Genomic DNA, 21,533 nt, shown 5'->3' on the forward strand with positions numbered 1-21,533 from the left:
CTAAGCATGGTGCTATCCTAGGCCCTAGAGACACCAAGATGAATAAAACACGATCATTCCTAAGGGAACTGGAGAAACAGGGTTATATAACTAGCTGTAAATACTGCTCCTTTGTTTGTCTGAGACAGGGTCTTGCTCTGTTGCCAACTGGAGTGTAGTAGCATGATCACAGCTCATTGCAACCTCCAACTCCCGGGTTCAAGCCATCCTCCTGGCTCAGCCTCCTGAGTAGTCAGGACTACAGGTATGCACCACCATGCCCGGCCTTCTTTTTTTTTTTTTTTTTTTTTTTTAAGGAGATGGGGTCTCACTATATTACCCAGATTCTTGAACTCCTGGGCTTTAGTGATCCTCTTGCCTCAGCCTCTCAAAAGAGCTGGGACTACAGGTATGAGTCACTGCGCCTGGCCTGCTGCTTTTCTTCTTTATTTGTACATTCCCTTTAGGTGACTGTATCCAGTTTCATGGCTTTAAATACCATCTATAAGCTAATGTCTCTAAACTTTATATTTTCAGTCCCAACAGCCCCCTTGAGCTCCTGAATTGTATATGCAATTATTCTCCTGACATCTCTTCATGGATATCTAATATGCATCTTACAATGCCCCGAATAGAACTTCTTCTCTATTTCACTGTTGATTTTTCACTTTTGCAGCTTATAAACAAAAAATGTATGTTAAACTGCTTTCCAAGTTACAAAGTACTAGACAAGTATTTTTTCTCTCCCAAATATACTTAGTTTTTTCCAACAGATTTTCAGTTTATTGTTTCCCATTTATAATTTACTCCAGAGTGATCTTTCCAAAATGTTAATACAAATTTGATCATGTTACTCCTTTTTAAAATCCTTCAGTGTTACTCATTCCTTTCTTAGGATTTTATCTAAGCTTTTTGGCACTGTGAACACAGCTACTTGCCTTCCTCCCCAGCTCACTTCTGCCACTTATATATGAATATATTCCAGGTATACTGATTTACTTGATATTGCCTCACGGCTCCATGACAGTATGAAAAATCCTCACATGTAGTTTTGAGAGTTCAGAGTTTACACCTAGGGAGTATTTCCTTCTAGGGTGGTTATCTCATCACTGTTTAATTTTAAAATACTTAATTGTTAAATAAATACTGAATATATTTAAGGTGTATAGTGTGACTTGATATACATATACATTGTGCAATGATTACTCACCACTGTTTCTTTCTTCTTTGCTATAGCCCACTGCCCTTTCTTTACTTTTTCCCATCCTGTTTCCTTGATTACCTCAAGTTGAAATCCTGTTTTTCTTATTAGAGTCTACTGATTTTAGTGCTAACTAATTTTAGTGCTGTCTTACACTTCAGTATTTCTTGTTTACTTTTTTCTAATGTAAGAGAAGCAATCAATTCCAATTAAACTGTAAATTTTCCTCAAAATCCCCTTGCTGGATTTTGTCAACAACAGCTCTCCCTTTGTTGCTTTTTTAGTTGAGTTCTAGCTATCTAAAGTTTGTTATATTATGAAGAACGGAAAATAACTTACATTGAGAAAAGCTGAAGAAGCCACTCTACCAGCTGCTACAATAAAATCCATAATAAGCATTGTGGCTCCAGGCAAACCAAGTGAAAAAAACTGAGGTGAGCAGTGTTTGATGATTGTATTGACAATATCCTTAGAATAAGGAAAGAAGGGGAAAAGAATATCACATGTTATTTTGGCTATTAGCTAATCAATCTTCTTAAAAATAGATATATGAAAATAATTTAAAAAGGTAATTACTGTACATTGGCTAATTGGAAAGGCTAATTTTAATTCTTGCAAATAATCCATACTTAACATTATATTCTGATATAGGAAAAGTAAATTTAGGAACACATTTGTTTAACTTACACAAATAACAGAATTTTTTGTCACACTAAAGAAAAAAAGGCTCTTTGCTTCAGAAGGTTAAAAATATAAGGCTCACACACTGTAAAACTAGATTACAAAGTAGTTTCTCCTGCCACCTAGTTGCTTCTATGTGACAACTCTCATCTTGGAACACACATGACCTGGTATGTGGCAACTGGGAAGAGTCTCTTTTTTAGATAAGTCCTTTAATGACAGATATCGAGCTTCAGACATCTAGAACCAGGCACTTTTAAGGGAATATTCTTAATTTGGCTTACTCATTCACTTTGCCTTTGGAATTTACCATGAGGATGTGGTACATTAGATTGTATTACTCAATCTAACTTATCTTAAACAAAAGCTCTCTTTTCTAGTAATTAACAGTGTTGTTTTGAGACATGCTTATAATGTAGAACATTATATTTATTTTAAATTAATGAAAGAAGTATTTTCATTTTTCAGGAAGAGATATAATTATCATCTTTTAATATTAATTTAATGCTCTCTAAATGACCTATAAGTGAAATTTAACCATATTAGGATAAAAACATTTACAATATTTATAAATACTTTGACTTGCAATTTCCCATCCTTTTTAGTTTTATGGCCAAGATCAAGACCCCTGAAGTAATGTCCTAGAGTCATATTTGTGACTATTCAATGATTGTAACTGATATCATTACCAAATCAATGTAATTGTCATTATGCCAATATAATTGGTAGTAGTAAGAAAATATGATGTGCTGATTCTTAGAGTGGAAAAAAATCTGACTACTGCATGACTAGATGAGCAAATCCATATGCTTCAACTATCAATTACAAAATGCCTAAGAACAAGTATAGTGGTACACTAAAGAAGAAGTCAACATAAGCAAAGGATGGTTTAATCTCTTCAAAAAGTGAACTGGTTGGTATTTAAAGTTGGAAGAATACTCAAACCAATCTCCTAATTACAATAATAGGTTGTTTTCAACCATGTTTCAAGAATACATAAGGTCATAAAATGGAAGTAAACTGTATATAAATTACTGCATAAAGGGAGACAGTTTTAATTCTACGCCTTAAAAATCACAAACCAAACAGAATCAAGAATCAAAGTTAAACTGATAAAATAACTTCTTAGAACGTATATGTAGTTACCTGATCAATATGAAGTAATCCACAGTGCATTATATTGTAGAAATGTGTTAGAAAATCTCTATTTGGAGATACATCTTGTCTTCTTTTCATTGTATTACAAATAAGTTTATAAGCATGTAATTTACCTTGTTTATATTTATCAGTCAACCTGGTTGCCTAAAGTTAAAAGATTAGTTTTAATACTCAAAAAGAAATACTGTTTGTTAAATACTTAAACAATTGAATATAGCAAGCGGTATATTTGTTCTCATTTATTTCTAAGTTGGCCCAATTTCTTTAATGAATTAAAAATTAGGATAACTGAAACTATTGTTATCCAAAATGATACAATGTAGGTATGAATAATCGTAAACTGTTTCACTTAGGAAAATGAACCAAACATATCAAATAATACTTAAAAGTATTATACCTTCAAAAACACAGTGTATTCTGTGTCAACTCAAGGTTTACATTTCATTTAACTATAATAAAGACATGCTTTTCTATATTCACTTTGGTTTTACTGAATAAATAAAAATAATGTATTCTGTATAATTTTGCCATGCTCACTCTGCTTTCTATAATGCCTAAAGACTAAGCACTTTAGAAGACTATATAATAGCTAAAATTTCAATCAAATGTTTTAAGATTTACTACATGAAGATTTTAAACTAATATTTTATATATTAAGCTTACCTTAAAAAGCCAAGGTGTAAGAATTCTCAGTGGAGGAATCAAAACTGGTGGAGAGGGGGAGGTCAGGTTATCGGTTGAAATGCCGAGGTTATCTCTAATCTGTAATTTTTAAATAAAAGGCAATAAACCCAAGAAAACTATTCTCTTTTCCACTTTAACTTAAACTGAAGTTCAAATCCAGTTTCTACCACTAAGGAAATGTTTAATTATAAGTGACTTCACCATGCCAGGCACCAGTTTATCTATAGTAAAAGGGGGGCGGGGGCAGCAGTATACAATGTTCTCTAAGGCCTCTTCTATTTCTCAATAGTTTTTCTTTACCCTTTACATCCTTTATTTTCTTTTTTACCTTAGCTAGATTCTGCCAAAGTTCACAGAGGTAATCAAAAACTTGAGCATGTATTTCAGGATCCATAATTGCATTGACATCTCCCAAAATGCCTAGCATTCTTCGCCACATTACAGTAGCAACATCAGCATGCCATCCAGTAAGAGTACCCCCTGCCATCACACTACAACATTCAGATGGAAATTCACTGATTTCTATTAAAAAAAAAATACAATAGTGTCAGTAATTTTTCAGAAAATTGACCACAAAATCCAAAATAGCCAAGTTAAATTAATAACGTTAAATAACTACAGAAGTGAATTTACAAAAGGTCAATGTACATTACTGTTATTTTTTTCCAAACAAAGGTCAAAAACGCACTAGTTCATAATTCCATATTATAAAAATAATTATTCAATAACACTTCTATCTTGATTTACTTAAGGAGGAAATAATGCAATACCACTCACTGGGCATATGCCAGACAGGAAAATTTATGTTTGATATAAACATCAAATTTATAAGGACATACTCTCACTTTTCTCTAATAGCTACTTCAGGTTATATCCTCAAATTTATAGAAAATCTCAGGCTAAAGGCAGATCCTGTAGGAAGTCTTCATAAGCTTGTTTCTTTATAAAGCTTCCAAAGAAATATATTTACATATTTCATAAGCCAGACCTCTCATTAAAAGAGGTATCACAATGGCACGAAAAATAGACATTTTTACTAAAATTTAAACATAATCAAAAATTACTATAATTATATTTTGCCTGTTAATATTGGCAAGATTATAAGTAATAAATATAGGTAACCTTGGTTTTAGTCTCATAATTTTGCCACTAATTATGTGTTACACAAGTTATTTAATAACCTAAGGCTACATTTCCTCATCTGTGAAACAGATGGTTTAGCTAGATATCATTATAGGTCTCCTCCAGTTCTTAAAAAAAAATCCATTATTCTACTCAGTTTCCATTATATAACGGAAAAGGCTGTAGAAAATTATTGAAAAGTTAATAAAGATATCCATGTATCTAAAGAATTTTGGGAAGGAAAATTTTGTAGACTGAAAAAATTATAAGCTTACGATATTTCATGCTTGATAATATCCCAATATATTGACAAATTCATTCTTAGTATTAATATATATACATCTTTTACTTCTAATGCTTTTCTTCTCTTTGCATGTAAAGTATATAATGGATAATAACTGTGCATTGTATTATTGAGAAGGTACCAAATAATTACCCTTTCTCCATAATGTTTTTAAAAAGGCTTCTGGTTAAAGCCACTAAAACAAAAGAAAACAAAAAACCACTGACATTTTAACATTACTGTTAATGCCTCCCTACTCTAGAGCACTTTCATAATATAGTGATAAATCAACTGATTTGGCTCTAACTTATCCTTCTCAAAGTAAAGCTAATACAATTTTAAATGATTAAAAAGCAAGCAACAATGTGTGGTCCTGGATTAAATTCTGTATTAGGTTGGTGATGGTGTGGGGTAGCTATCTAGGACATTACTGGACAATTGAGGACATTCGACTATGGATTTAAATAACAGTAATGTATCTATGCTAAATATCCTGAATATGGCCATTATATTGTGGTTATACAGGAAACATACATTTATTCTTAGGACATACCCACTGAAGTGTTTAGCTCTGAAGAATCTGATATTTGCAATTCCCTCTTATAAGCTTAGCAAAAAGAGGGGAGGGGCAGGAGGTTTTGTGCATATATGTGCATGCGTGTAATATAGACAAAGTAGTAAAATACTAACTGGTGAATTTATGTGAAGGTTATAGCTACTCATTTTACTAGCCTTGCAACTTTTCTGTAAGTTTGAAACCTTTTTCCAAATATTGGCAAAATAACTGTAAACAAACAAAAATTACAGGCCAAAGAGGAGGAAAAAATAAGGTCAGAAATAATTCACAAACTAGAAAATTAGGGCCATGTAACTACAAAGTAATTGCATATTAAGGAATGAGCCCCTTTAAAAAAAATTCCGGAAGTTAAACAACTTTAAATTTCTTCCTTTGGTCAGAGAGTAAACATGCTGCCTTACCAGTGAAAACTGACTTTTTATTTTATTCATTGTAAATATCTCATCAACTATGTCTTTGATCAAAGTTTTTGGCATATTTGAGATGCCTGTTACATCATGCAGGCTTTAGCAAAAATAACTTTTAACTTGCATTTTCTGAGGTTTCTCAAGCCAATTTTTAAAATTTACTTAAAAATACTTCATTTGGAACATAAACCTTTTAATTAAATTTAGTTGACATATTTGCAGAATCAAAATCAATAAAAATTATAGATTTGATAAAGTGTTTCACTGAAAGATTAATAAAAAATGCTACTACTTTCTCCTGTGAATCAGCAGGTACACTGCAGCTATAATATTAAGAATGATGCCAAATTATGTATGTTTTAGGAAATAGAACAATATCAATAAATAACATAAAACCCCCAAATAAAGCAATCACTAATTCTAAGACTGTTACCAGCTATAATAAAATGAACACAAATAAAACTGTAAGTATCTTTAGGAACAAAAAGATACATTAACAAATTTCCAAAAGACTTAGAAGAATCCAAAAGATTTATAATAATCATATACATTCAAGTTTATTTATAAACTCCTGACACTTAACACCCTAAAAAAAATGGCAAATATCTAATTTCTAAATATTGCCTAGATCATCTGGTGTCTGAAGAACAGAGTGGTGAAGCTTCTCATCAAGCTGTAGATCCTTCTGTTCCAGGTGATCTATGTTCAGTGTAGAAGGGGAAGGTGTCTGTGACCTGGATCCCAGAGGTGACTGGACTGTGGAAGCACTTTCTGAACCTGTAAATATAATTTCATATAATTACCACATGAGAGTCAGTTCAATACCCTACCTAAGATGTAATGCTTAAAACTACAATAAAATATAAATTTTAACTTTTAAAAGATAAAACCAGTTATAAATTGGCCAAGGAGGTCAATAAAATCATAATATTGTACAAGCCTTTGTATTTAGGAGTCTCATCTCATATCTACCATGGAACTATTAATAGCACTGAATCAGAACTGTATGTACCAGGTAACAGGAGCCATCAGTGAGAGCAAGAATACCCTCAAACAGAAACTTTTCAAAAGACGACAAATGGCCAACAAACATATGAAAAAATGCTCAACATCTCTAATCATCAAGGAAATGCAAATCAAAACCATAGTGAGATATCACGTAACTCCAGTGAGAACGGCTTTTATCAAAAAGTCCCAAAACAATGTTGGTGTAGATGCGGAGAGATAGGAACACTTGTACACTGCTGGTGGGACTGCAAACTAGTGCAACCTCTATGGAAAGTAACATGGAGATACCTCAAAGAGCTAAAAGGAAAACTACCATTTGATCCAGCAATCCCATTACTGGGCATCTACCCAAAGAAACAAAAGACATTCTATAAAAAGGCATCTGCATAGAATGTTTATAGCAGCACAATTCATAATTGCAAAGATGTGGAAACAATTCAAGTGCCCATCAATACATGAGTGGATTAATAAAATATGGTATATGTATACCATGGAGTTCTACTCAGCCACAAAAAACAATGGTGATTTATTACCTCTTGTATTACCTCAGATAGAGCTGGAGTCCATTCTACTAAAGTGAAGTATCCCAAGAATGGAAAAACAAGCACCACATGCCCTCACCCTCAAATTGGTATTAATCAAGGCTTATGTGCACATACAGTAGTAACATTCATTGGCTGTTGGGCAGGTTGCGGGGGAGGAGGGGATAGGTGTATTCACACTTAATGGGTGCGGTACACACCGTCTGGGGGATGGACAAGCTTGAAGCTCTGACTCAGGCGGGGCAAAGACAATATATGTAACCTAAACATTTGTACCCCCGTAATATGCTAAATAAAAAATTTAAAAAAAAAAAGAATATCTACCTCCATTTCTGAGAAACTCCAGTACCCACTGCCATTCTATTTCACTTACTTGGGGCAATTCAAGAGTTGAGGTACTTGCTCAATACTGCTCTATATGCAAGTATCACTGCTAGCCTGGTATACACTGGTTCCAGCCTTCAGTCTCACCCCCATCCCTACTCCTTCCTCCCAATCCATTTTCTATAAGGCAGCCAAAAGATATGGACTCCAGGTTGAGAAACTATTTTATTGTTTTTTTCCACTCTACTGTTACATAAAGATGAGTGGGAAAAAAATAATACTTAAAATACTAATAAGCAGCATTTAAAACCTCTCGAATAAAATTCTAACTGGATTCTTTCTTGGGAGGTTTGAAAAATATATTTAAGGAATATATTCCCTCAAGTAACTTTACCAGTAACTGTTGCAACTTCAGCAGAGAAGGCCTGTTGATTAAGACTGCTTGTTTCAGAATCTATATGAAGAGTGGTTAGACTAGCCACTTCCTGCTCTTCAGCACTCTGGTGATGGCCAGAACCTGAATCCACATCAGTAGAGGATACAATCCCAGCGTCAGCTCCAAAGCCAAAATCTATAGAAACAATAAATGCTAGTATATAAATCCCAATTACAAAACAAAAATACTTACCAAAAAGACAGAGCTAAATCAGCAAAATAGTCAATCGTTAACATTTCCCCTTATTCTATTTACATATCACTTAGGCAAGTATAAATAATGTTAATACTTTGAAGATTATAATTAGATCATAGTGTATTAACGATGAGGTGAGAAACATGTAATTCTCAAATGCATCTCCCAGCACTTCACAAACTTGGTTCCCAAGGTTTTGACTTTCTTTTTTATTAATAAAGTTTGCCGCCCTTCACTTATTGCCAAGAATAATAAAGAATTACAGCAGAATATGTGATAACAATATGTCATCAAATAATATCACTGATGTTATTTTAACATGGAGCAATTATTCATGAAAGGTTCTAGGAAATGTAGCACTGACTATTATCTAAATATCTGGCTCTCAAATATGAGAGCACAAAACAGTGGCAACTTATACCTATGACTGTCCTTTATTTTATTATCAAGACATTTTTTATCTTATAAATATCATTTGTTTTATGAAAGAATATTGTTTTTTAAATGATCTCAGTTTGGCAAAATAAAGTGGTTTCAATCTGAGGCGATTCCCTAAAACCTCCTTTGGAATTTTCCTGAAAAGTGAAATCAAATAAAAATATGTTAGAACCACTGTCTAAGTAGCATTGGAGGGGAAAGCGATGGCTATACAGTCCATAAGTTGGTTTCAAACAGAAAACAATCAACATAAAACATACTACTCAAATAGAAAAAGATACTTGCTGTCAAATTTTCGGCCATCATATTGGAAAGCGCTGAAAGAATCCGAATGACTATCTGAGCTGATAAGATCACTGCTTCCTGCACTGGCAGGAGAAGTCCATTCCGAGGGCACACCTGGGTCATCAATAGGGCGCATCTGGTTCTGCTTGTTTAGAATATCAGGGAGGTCTTTGGGAATTTCGAGGCTGCCTGGACTACTTCCTCTTCTTGTCATAGTCTAAAAATTCAAGAAGTAGTTTACCATTAAAATTTTTTTTAATTCTTATTAAGCATTTGAAACCTTTAATTTATAGGACAATCATAACAATAAATGCTGAGATGTAGGGCCTAAAGAAGGAGGGGGGAAAACATACTTACTAAACAATCCATATATTAATAACTATACAGAGCTGGAGCCTGAATTATTATTGTTAGTCTGCCTAAAGCAAGGACCCAAATATTAGATGGTGCTGGGCATGAGAATCCTAAGCCTCAGTAGGATCCATGCAGTGGATATAAGTTAAAATAACAGAAAGAGCAAAGTATTTAAGTAGAAAAAGCAGCAGCAAACAGAAGAGATAGTGGGAGAGAAGGAAGAATGATGGCAAAGATGTCATTCTACAATGATTCTACAATGATTTTTACCCATTTAAGAAAAAAACTAAACTTTAAAAAAAGGGAATATAATAGAGCTAAAGAGAAATAAAAACCCATATCAAATATGACCATTTAAAAGAAGCAATTCCATATATATGTATCCTTCCCTAACAAGCACTGAGGGATAAAATAGCTTCTATTTTTATTTTGCCACAATCCTAACATTCAAGATAAAGATAACTTTTAAATCTGTCCCAAAGTTATCTAAAATGATTAAGCGACACTGTACTATCAAAACTATGGGAACTGGGCCAGAACACCTCCATTGTTGTTTTTCCTATTTGAGGGCTGGCAGCTGGCAGCAGGGTAACCTGTGAGCAAAGATTAAAAAAGTGGGAGTGGGGGTGTGGGACTAGGAAGGTAGTAGTTTATACTTGTGTGTTTGATCAAACAGGTATTGCAGTCTTTCACCATGGTGAAAATTACAAGCCTACTTGTTTTAATGTCTTTAAATTTAAAAATATTATACAAATATAATTTAAAAAATATTAATTCAAAAAAAATTAAATGTTGGGAGAAGGGCCCATGCCTATAACCCCAGCACTTGGGAGGTCGAGGAGGAGGACTGCTTGAGCCCAGGAGTTCAAGACTAGCCTGGGTAACACAGTAAGACCTCATCTCTACAAAAAATAAACAAAACAAAACAATTAGGCATGGTGGCATGCACCTCCAGTCCCAGCTACTTGGGAGGCTGAGGCCAGAGGATAGCTTAAGCCCAGGAATTTGAGGTTACAGTCAGCTACAATCAGGCTACTGCACTCAAGCCTGAGCAACAGAGCAAGATCCTGTCCCTTGGGGGAAAAAAATGGGGGAAAGGCTGTTTTGAATAAAAATTGCCACACGTACAATATTATGTATCTTTTAGTTTCTCTACCCTCCCTTATAAAACCAAATAAATAAAATAAAACTTACTGAGGCATTACCACTTCGAAGTCGTTCTGCTATAAACTCATCCATCAGATCAGGAACATTAGCACTGCTGCTGCCAATATCACTATTAAGAGGAGGCAGTTTGGGGCTCATGTCCTCTTTATTGACTAAAAATAAATAAATAACTACATATAGTGAGGAAAAATTTAACTGCATTTTCTAAACATGAAACAAACAAAAACAACCCAAAACAAAGTACCTATGCCATATCAATTATTTGCCAAACATGCATATATGAATAATTTCTCTTCTTTTAAGAATTAGTAAATTGATATTTACTTTATTTAACTATGCAGATGTTAGTCAATCTTCAGTGTAACCTTAAACAGCAAGAAAGCTTATAGATAAGCACTAGTTGAAGTTAGGTTAATATTGCCTATAAAGAAATTGGTATATTTATCTATCTTCCTGTCTCTATGCTTCTATTAACATTTAGAGCCTTAATAATTTATAATTCCATTTTTCCCCAAAAAATATTTTCAGGGAATATATCCCTTGAGTCTATGCAAATCTCAGTGGGACACAAGTGCATTTAGGTTTGGATATTTATAAATGAGAATGCTATGATGTTTATATAATGCTGTTTCTATTCACTATAAAATCTAATTTTAGTGTCTTAAGAAAAAAAGAGGCTTATTTTCACAAAAATTTTTCTTTAAAAAATAAACCAAGAGTTATTTTGATTTTTGATATTATGATTTACATTAACATTAAAGTTTTAAACTTGGGAAACTAACTTGTAGAAAATAATATTACTTATATCATTACTATGCTACTGAAAAGTTGATTTCTCTGTAATGAAAAGAAACTGTCTATATTCCTAATGAATTACAAAGCATTTCAGGCTAAAAAAATACACTGGTCAGAACCTCATTGTGAAATACCATTATCTTTATATTACTGGCCAGGCTTTCATAAGCTGTCAAATACTGCCCTCAGGTGGCATTAATGGTTCAATGCAAGATGCATTATACAGCACTGTTAATCATGCTAACAAAACCATGTTAAAACAAATAAAATCAAAACCTACCTTACTGCTGAAAGTTAATTTTCTTATCTGTAAAGTTATTTTAACTTCAATCAAGATAAGAGAAAACAGTTACCATAATCTTGCTTTCTTTCTGTAATCTGTCCATAGAGGTTCCATATTTAAATCATGATTGGTTATCATGAAACCTTTATGTACATCTAAAATCTCAGAAAAAAGAAAGTAATGATAAGTGTTTCAAGGACATAACTTGCATTCTATACAAATGAATGCAAAACTAAAAAGTCTATGGCATGTTTGGAAATGGCTTAAATGAAAAGTGATTAAATCCACTTGGAGATTTAAGAAATAATTTCCTTTTCAATGAAAGTTAACTATAATGTTGGTGCTGGTTGTAGGACCTTGATTTCTATTATGTTAGATGTCAAAGTAATTTTCTACTAAGAAAAAATATATGACCAAATAGATCAGTAGTAAAAATAAATGAACTCAATTAAATATAGATGGTGCCCTTTTAAAGATAAACTATAGTGGGGCAGTGAAGAAAGAGTAACTACTCCTCAGTAAACTTAATTTCTAGACTCATGTGGTACATATTCAGAAATATATTTGATTTTGGTAGCCCTTGAAAGGTTATTAAAATTTTCCTATATCTTCCTCTTTCCTATGTTGTTGTTCAGCAGCAAAGAGGTTTAACTAAATGCCTTATAAGGGAAATTAGTAACTTAAATAAACATTTTATGCTGGGAAAAATACAGCTGGGAAAAGGCGCATGCATAACCAAACAGAGAGAAAGCAGTGACCATCCCAAAGCTTTTTGATTGCTTAGAGCTTGCTTCAGTTGCATTAAGCCAAACTGGTGCTGCCTTTCTCCTTTTGCGCTCTGCACACTGTTAGTGCTCACCTGCAGCTTTCCTTCCAAAATAGCCCATTACATGACTGTACAGATCCCTCAGTGGAGCCTCTGGTGGCATTCTGTTCTGCCTCTGTGGGGAAACATTTGCCTTCGGCTTCGAAAGAGCATGTACAACAGTTTTATAAACGCCACCCAGGGAGCCCTGCTGTAGTCCTGCCTCATGACTTGATGACCTAAAAGTACTACGACTACCTAACTGATTACTTGCAAGTCCTTCTTTTTGTAATACGGTGGTGGGAATCTCAGTGGATTCCTTCATTGTTTTACTACTTACTGATGCTGTACTAACTGTATCTAGAGGCCTATACACACCAGGTTTTACCAGCTCTGTACCACTATCTGAGCTGGTATGGGTGTTGCTGGTGCTACTGTTGCTACTACCACTAAAGCCACTGAGTTTCCGTAGTCTCATCTTCCAAGGAGCCTCTTTGTTTTCCAGAGGATTATAAAACTGAACTGACTCAGTGGATGGTCTAAAAGTAACATGAACACTATTTCGTTTTTTAGTAGCAATTTTCATAATTTTAGCTCTATGAGTTACTGTTTCAGACAAGCTCCTTTTAGTTGGAGAAAGTTTGCTAGTGTTTATAACATGAGGCATTCTGCGGTTAACGGGTGCTTTTAATGTTGTTTTCTTGGCACGCATAATATGTGGAACAGTGATTTTTTCATTCATTTGCATACCCTTAAGCTTTTCAACTAGTGTTATATCTACACAAGCATCTAATTCTGTAGCTGTTTGTCTATGCAGATTTTTCCTTTTTTCTTTATCACAAGAGCTATCTGAACTAGGCTCCGATGACTGTTTGTCACTGTTTAGTTGCTTAGATTTTTCAGAAGTTTGTGTTCTAATAAAATTGTCTGACTGGTTAGGTGCAGTATTACTCATGAAGACAGCTGAGTTTGGTTCTTTTTGATACTGTATGTTTTCAGGAGTCCCAACAAAAGAGGTCCTATTTTCTGATTTAATTTCCTGATCTATGTATTCTAGTTTATCTAAGGATAATCTTTCATCCCTATTTACTGCAATAATCACTTCCTCAGAAGCTGAATCTTTACTTATTTCATTTTTACTATTATTTTCCTGGTTTTCCTTAAAATATTCTTTCAGAGAAGAAAGAAGATCGTCATCTCCTTCAAGGTCAATGTACTGGATTTGTTCAAAAGCTGAATCTGCAAGTTCTACTGGACCTATTAAATGACAAAGATGGTCATATATGCTATCACCAACTTCCAGAGAAGACTCTCTACTATGAGTATCACTGATGTGGCTTTCAGTGGATCTAGTTATTGAAGAAGCCTCTGTGGAACTCTGCAAGCTTGGTGCATGACGGGATGAACTGTCAATGACAGGAACTGCACCTTTGGCTCGTTCAACAGTGAATGGTTCCAAGATGTCAGAAGTGCTGCTACTTCGAGGCAATGGCTGCTCCTCACTCAAAGCACCAAAAACTTCATTTCCAGTGTCTTCACTTTGTGAAAAATGTCTGACTCTAGTTGAGCGGGGAAGTATTTGAGAATCATCAATATCTGCAAAAGAGAAAAATTATATAGAGTAGGAACTACATGAATATAAAAAATAGGTATTAATTTCATACCCTAAAGCATATGCTTTAAAATGAAAATTCTGAGACATTTTTTATAAGCTCAATGAAAAAAATCAATTAAAAATGCAAATTTGTTTTTAAAAAAATGATGGGCACAAGCCAATATAGCATGTAGTGTCAATGCATTAGAAAACTACCAAAATACATTTAAAAATGTTAACATGCATAGAAACAGACAGCGAGGTGATGAAACATTTGGAAGTGCAGTTAAAGATAGAGCTGTGCCAATAAATCAATTCAAACTTGTTATTCAATTTTTCCTACTTAAGTTCCAAGTGGAAAAAATTGATCTTAACACATAAAGCTGATCTAACTGTCTCTCGGTAGACTCTCATAGGGTCTCATAAATTCTCCTGCTTCATCTTTTCTTCAAATTTTGCTTATCTGTTAGATCACACATTAGTATAAATCACTACCTTCTTTCTAAAGTTCTCTTTGTCAGAAAACTATTCTACTGAGGTGTTTTCCTTTATTTTTTTATAGTATTAAAATCTATTAATTGACATCAAATAAAGTCAATATGTTACTCTAAAAAATTAATTGTACTTTTTTGTTTCTAATAAAAACACCATTTGCGTCTGCTAGGAAGAAGAAACTCTTACCTGCCTATGATAGGCCCTTTCCATTAATAACTATCAAACTCTAAAAATTGTATCTATGGCTTCTTAGGTCTCTTTTTAAGAATCACAAATTTTAGAGTTTAAATGGACATTCAGAGATTATCTAATTTAACTCTCTTACTGATGAGAAAATTGAGGTCCAGAGAGGTTAAGTTACTTTCTCAAATTTATAATCATAAAGTTTGAGCAACATTATCAAGCAGAGTCCAATGGAAAAAAGAGAGAGAGAGAGGGAAAAAAATAAAGTTTGAGAAACAGGTTTAGAGTTCCATACCACTGTATTATTCCCATTGCCTTAAGTGTTAAGTATTTGGTAACTCCTCAAAAATAGTTATGAAATTAAAAATCATAAGATGAAATATCATTTAACTGTTCAGATATATACAAATTCTCAAACAGAAATTTTAGAAGTAAATTACAATCTCTATGAATCCATCATGGTCTTTAAGTTACCCAGAAATAACAAAAAATTTGCTTTCAGAAGCCAGTAAAATATAATGAAAAAGGATAAAAAAAATAAAAAAGTCAGCTATTGCTACTTATAAGGCCTGCAACCCAAAAATTAAATGCAAGAAAAGTATAACTGAACAATTAAAATGAGAAAATTTAGATCCAGAGTAAAGCAGTGACTTGTTCAAGATCACAAAACAATCTATTGATGGTGCTGGTCTAAAACTTAGATTTTCATCCTCTAGATTCTGAGACCAGTTTCTTCACTGATAAAATGAAGACAGTTATTCAAAGTATTTTCAAGATCCATGCTATGGATAAAAGAAGGCTGATCCTTCTGCTATTTCATTAATATAATCCTCTTTGTATGAAGTCTAAAATGATCTACTTTATTTTAAATTCAGATCAACATAGGTTTGTATTATGCCAAGATTCCAGTATATTCCTGAAGATTTACTTTAGGCTATACATAGGTCATGTATAGTATCTCCCAAAGTTGAAACAATTAAATTTTTTTTTGCCATAAAACTGAGGGGAATATAAAACTTTAAAAAATGACATTGGCTTTCTTCCTCATGCACTCCACTTAGAAATGTTTCTAAATGAAAGGCAAAATACAGGCCAGGCACTGTGGCTCATGCCTGTAATTCTAGCACTCTGGGAGGCTGAGGTGGGAGGATTGCTTGAGGTCAGAAGTTTGAGACCAGCCTGAACAAGAGCGAGATCCTGTCTCTACCAAAAATAGAAAAAATTAGATGGGTGTGATGGTGCATGCCTGCAGTCTCAGCTACTGAGGAGGCTGAGAAAGGAGGATCATTTGAGCCCAGGATTTTGAGGTTGCAGTCAGCTATGATCACGCCATTGTACTCTACCTGGGGCGACAGAGCAAGACTCTGTCTCCTATGTCTCAAAAAAAAAAAAAAAAAAAAAAAAAAAGCAAAACATTTCCTTATGAACTCTGCATTTATACTCATTATTTGTTACTGCAGCAGATAACTAATGCCTCCTTGTGCATCTTGATGAGTGGAATTATTTTGGTTTTTTATATCTCCCATATTATCAGAGATCATAGAAACTTCTGCCTTGAGGACAGATTATATTCAACATGCACGCCAAGTTTCTTTCCACACAATATTCTAAAGGATAAGGATTATATATAACTTTCCTCTGAAAATTCTTAAGAATTTTATAGTTGGGATTTTATTTTACCGAAGTTCAAAATCAAGATTTCAAATGTTAAAATCTAATGTTTTAAGTCTAGCAAATATCTGAGCTTCAGAAAACTAGAATATTAATTTTTAGCTTCCTTTATTGATATTTCATAATTTTTCCATTCTAAAGAAGCCAGGCAAGATTACTGTGAAGTTCTGTGTTTAGGAATTTCTTCCAAAACTCAGCCCTCACTTTACTATTAGAAAACTTAGGCATTCTTTCAGCCTAAGTGTTTTTTTCCTAAAATTTTATTGGTACATATGAATACCTAAAACTTTCACGCAGGTTTTAGAGGGCAAGCAAGAGCTTTTAAAAAATATAACTGGATATTTTTCCACAAACAACATAGTATTGGAGAATTCAAACAATTGTTTTAAGTCTTAAGTGTTAAATATAGCTCTTTTGTGGGTATATAACAACACTAATTGTATAAAATTGCTGACAGGAAACCAACATCAGCACTTGAATCAAGCATGATTGACTCTAACAAGCCTTACATTTATTAGGCAAATACCATATATCTGAACTTTAGGAGAAAAAGAGTAAATAATAGCTAAAATACATAATTTTTCTACATGCCAGGCATCGTTCTAAGCACCTTACATGTAACTCATTTAATCCTTACAACAACTCCAAGAAGTAGCTGTTATCATCCCTATTTCATAGATGAAGAAACTGATTTGCCTGAAATTATACAGCTACAAAGTGAGGAGCTATGATTTGAAATAGACAGAAATTACTCCATACCCTTAATCTCTTGAATAATATATATGTTTTGTATTCATGAAATAATTCATTACCTTTTTAAAATAAAAATTTGGTAAAAAATATAATTATATATTATAAATATATATTAAGAAATTATAAAGTAGCATTTATCTCTATAAAGGTAAGAATCTTAGAAATCAAAACCTAACCAAAACAAATGTTAGTAAACTATACAAAGGAAAACAACTGAAAAGCTTTCCACTAGATTGCTAAAAATAATGGTGGCATCAGGTTTAAATAAAAATGCCTTTCAAAACAATCCAATTATGCTGCTTATGTTTAAACTTGAGAAATAGAAGTCTTTAAATTAGATTTTAATCTAAAGTATTAGAAACCATTTAATAAGCAAAACAATAAAAAGGTTTTTAACAAACTAAAAAAAACCCTCTTAAACACTGAGAAAATGCTTCCTGTAGAGCCTACAAAGTTACAGAAATATCATTTTATCTTTTAGTTTCCTTAGTAACATGCGCAAATTATTTCTAGATTAAAGAATTGCTTTTTCCCTGAATATTCTGTTTCAAAGTAAAGTTTCCTTTGCTGGTTTGAAAGGTAAGCTGTACATTATACTATTAGCTTGTAAAATGTAAGAAAAAAATACTCCTTCCCACTAGAATTTAAATTTCTCAAGAATTTTTGTCTTGTTTATCATAATATCCCCATTGCTTGAAAGAGTACTTGTTACATAGTATGGGCTTAATATACACTGGTAGAAGGAAAGCATCTCTTTTACATAAAATATTAGTAGCTGCTAATGGGCAGCATTTTCCTTAGGAAAAAAAACCCTTAAGTTAGAGTACTAACATATCACTAGAGAACTTTAATGATTTCTGAAATGATTTACAGAATCAAGTGCCAAAATCCCTTTTATCAAAATTAAATTCTTTTCTTGGTCAAGCACAAATGTTAGCTGTCAGTAATATTTTTATGGCTCCTGAATTTAAAAAATCATTTTATACTAGTTTACATAGAAATTGATGCCATTTTGAAACTCAAGTTTTTTCTGCTAATAATTTTTGCCTAGTTGAGCAACAATGGCAATGTACCTACAAAGTAAGAACTACAGAGCATCTATGTTTGAAATTTTCTTATTAACAGAGGCTAGTAAAAACTATCTCCTTTTAAAACTAGATGTTCAATTTGTAAGCAATTTAAAGCAGTATCTATATTATTGAACTCATACAAAAAGACTTAAAATCAACAAACTAAGCTCAAATAAATTTAATTTTAAACGAATAAAATTTAGTCTATGAAACTATCTTCTAATAACGTTTTCCTGACTTTTAAATTCCGAACATAAAGAGGTGACCAATACATTTTTTATGTTAAGAAAATTATAGTGTTTTGTTTATAAACATGTAATAATGTAATGTTTAAGTTAGCTTTAAATTCTTGAGATGTTCTTTTAAAAAATTAACATAAATTATTTTAGCAAAAAATTCTAGTTTGGAATTATGGTATAACAAGCAGATTGCAGATGAAAAAGCTGTAAAAGATTAATATCCTATTGCATATTAATGACAGGAAGAAAATTATTCCTTGATTGTATAAAGAAGGGCCTACTTGTTTGATTAAACATGGAAAATTCTCCTCCTAATCGGGCAGAATTTAGGAATAGGACAGGGGCATGACAGATACCATTTTCTTTCTCCTGATAGTCAGAAAACAGAAGTACAAAGACCAAAATATTTTGCTCTACAGTATTCAATTCGAATAATAAAGGATTGTTAATAAAAAGAGATCAGCCCCAAAACACTAGCAGCCTACATATAATGGCCTAGATAGAGTTTAACAGCAACAAAAATGACAAACAAATCACCAGTTTTGAGAACTGGCTGGAAGAAAGTGGGTCTGTAAGCTTAATTTCAGGGTGAGAAACCTACAGTATTCAATTAGAAAATAATAAGAAATAGTTGCAGAAGTATACACAAAGTGCCTACTATGCTTATGCACTTTTATATCCCTTCTTTCATTAAGGTATAATTCTTGGCAGTAAAAGTTAATTTGCTTCATTGAGGTTTCTGGCTTCTAATTCATTTATCAGGAAAATAATGACTACTAGGATGGGTTACCAAATGTGTAAAAAGTACAGTCTAGTGCAGTACTTCTTAAAGGCAGATGGGAGAGAGGCAAGGAAGAGTGTGGTTGCCCAGACATATGAATTAATAGAGCTGTAAAAAATGATGTTAGATGTTTGTGCAACACTATCCATGAGTCTGACGTTAAGAAATAAGTGTCACTAACATAGTGCTAATGTCCTCAAACTGGTCCCCAGAGCTTAAGAAAAACACTCCAAGGATATTCAACTAGTTTAGTCTAGAGCTGTATATAAAACTATATTACACAGCATCAAACTCACAGCAATGAAGGTAGTAGCATAGACATCCAACCAAGAATACTGGAGCAGAAAAAAGGGCTGGATATAAATGCACTACTTTGAAAACGGATGGTCCCCCATTCTTAAAGGTTTTAGTATGTTTTTTAAAAAAAGGAACTAACAGGACTTTCTTTTTACCCCCAAATTATTCAAGAGTATCAAGTAAATATTTTGCTGACAAATTCTACTTCTAACCATAAGCTAGAGTGATTATCTACAAGTAGTTCCAGTGGGTTTTTGTGTGTGCATGTGAAGCAGTTATAGAACTCCTGATTTGGAGATACACTCAAATATTTTATTATGAGTTCATTTACACCTGCACACATGAGGGGGAGACATAAAACCACAAAAAACATTTACTTTACCCCTTCATTAGTTTACTTTCCTTATTAATTCCCTCTGTACATCAAACTATTCTAAGGTAAACTTTACCTAAACCTTGGAAGAAACAAAAGCAATTACATAATTTGGTTGAGGATCTAAGATTTGGTGATTTTTGTTTTTTAATTTATCACTATTTTTACAAATCTCTATTCATATGACTCCTTTTCCTCTTTTCTTCCTCTCTCCATACCTAACACTTAAGAAGAAGCAAAATCCAGGCTTTAAATTTGCCTCCAAGAATCAAAGGAGCAATTCCAATCCAGTAATTTAGATTTTTAAAATGTAAACTTGCATAAGAATAATCATGCCCAATTTTCATAGTATATATTTTTGAAATTATGAGGTAAGTATTGTACTTATTTTTGAAATTATGATGTTAGTTCAATGTTTTCCCAATTTGTTGTCTCTGCAACTTTAATGCTACAGGATTTTAATATGTGTACCTGGAAAGGTGCTGTATGCCTAAATAAGTTTATGAAATATTAGATTATAAACAGTTCTGAGTTTTTTAAACAGGATTTCCAGGGGCCTTTTATATGTTATGTTGATGTGCACTATGAATCTTTAATCTTTTCCTTTATACACTTATTTACATTTTCTGGAAAGTATTCTACATTTATACATCAGCTTGGAAAATGCCGACTTCATTCACAAGTCCATTCTCAGGAAACGAGGGGTTTTGCTATCTTAAAATTATATTGCTCCTTGCCCCTTTTAAGACCTAAGAGAAAAATGATTTTTAATTCAAAATAACTAACTCTATGCTTTTATATTTTAAATGTATATATGCATAAAAACTGGCAACAAAAGCATTTTAAGGTATCAATAAGTTAGCACTGGTTTTGGAGAATTATGTATTTTTTTTAATATACTTTTACATATAAGCCACATTTTCTAAAATGAATATTTATTATTTTGATTATTAGATAAAAGTTTGTTTTGTTTTACTGACTGGTGTCTCAACATTATCTAAATCTTTAAATTTATCATAAAAGGCATTTTATCTCAAACAGAAAAAATGAAAATAAAACTGCCATTCAGAAAATCCTTTAAACATTCTTTATAAATGTTTAAATCATAAAATCATTTAAAAAGGTAATCTTTCTGAATTATGTATTTACAGCAAAGCAACTTTTCACTCTGGCTAAGGCACTACTTTAGAACATTTTAAAGAGAACAACCTTATCTTTGTTTATTTTTGCGTTTTAAAAATATTTTAGCACTAAACATGAGTATTTGCCAAAATATTATTTAAGCTGTAGACAGGAAATTTTGTAAATCCCTTAAGATTTTTTTTTTTTTCTCCGCGCTCCCCAATCCCTTAA

At 32.7% G+C, this 21,533-nt stretch overlaps 1 protein-coding gene across 12 annotated transcripts in view; it reads right to left on the reverse strand.

Annotated features, from left to right (window-relative positions):
- The window catches only part of RALGAPA1 (Ral GTPase activating protein catalytic subunit alpha 1), a 233,165-nt gene that overhangs the window by 124,442 nt on the left and 87,190 nt on the right, over positions 1-21,533 (reverse strand). For 7 of the 12 annotated variants that reach the window (XM_069464243.1, XM_069464240.1, XM_069464265.1 and 4 more), the window contains 9 exons: positions 14,153-14,320; positions 10,869-10,993; positions 9,321-9,537; positions 8,361-8,537; positions 6,717-6,869; positions 4,032-4,225; positions 3,683-3,781; positions 3,008-3,163; positions 1,520-1,648 (listed from right to left, as the gene is read on the reverse strand). In XM_069464243.1, coding sequence (XP_069320344.1) covers positions 1,520-1,648; positions 3,008-3,163; positions 3,683-3,781; positions 4,032-4,225; positions 6,717-6,869; positions 8,361-8,537; positions 9,321-9,537; positions 10,869-10,993; positions 14,153-14,320 — 1,418 coding nt within the window. Of the gene's footprint in view, positions 1-1,519; positions 1,649-3,007; positions 3,164-3,682; positions 3,782-4,031; positions 4,226-6,716; positions 6,870-8,360; positions 8,538-9,320; positions 9,538-10,868; positions 10,994-12,778; positions 14,321-21,533 lie in introns of all 12 variants that reach the window. The other 5 variants (XM_069464227.1, XM_069464233.1, XM_069464221.1 and 2 more) reach the window with 2 other exon arrangements.

This window comes from Eulemur rufifrons, chromosome 2, assembly GCF_041146395.1.
Source record: "Eulemur rufifrons isolate Redbay chromosome 2, OSU_ERuf_1, whole genome shotgun sequence".
Lineage (NCBI taxonomy): Eukaryota > Metazoa > Chordata > Mammalia > Primates > Lemuridae > Eulemur > Eulemur rufifrons.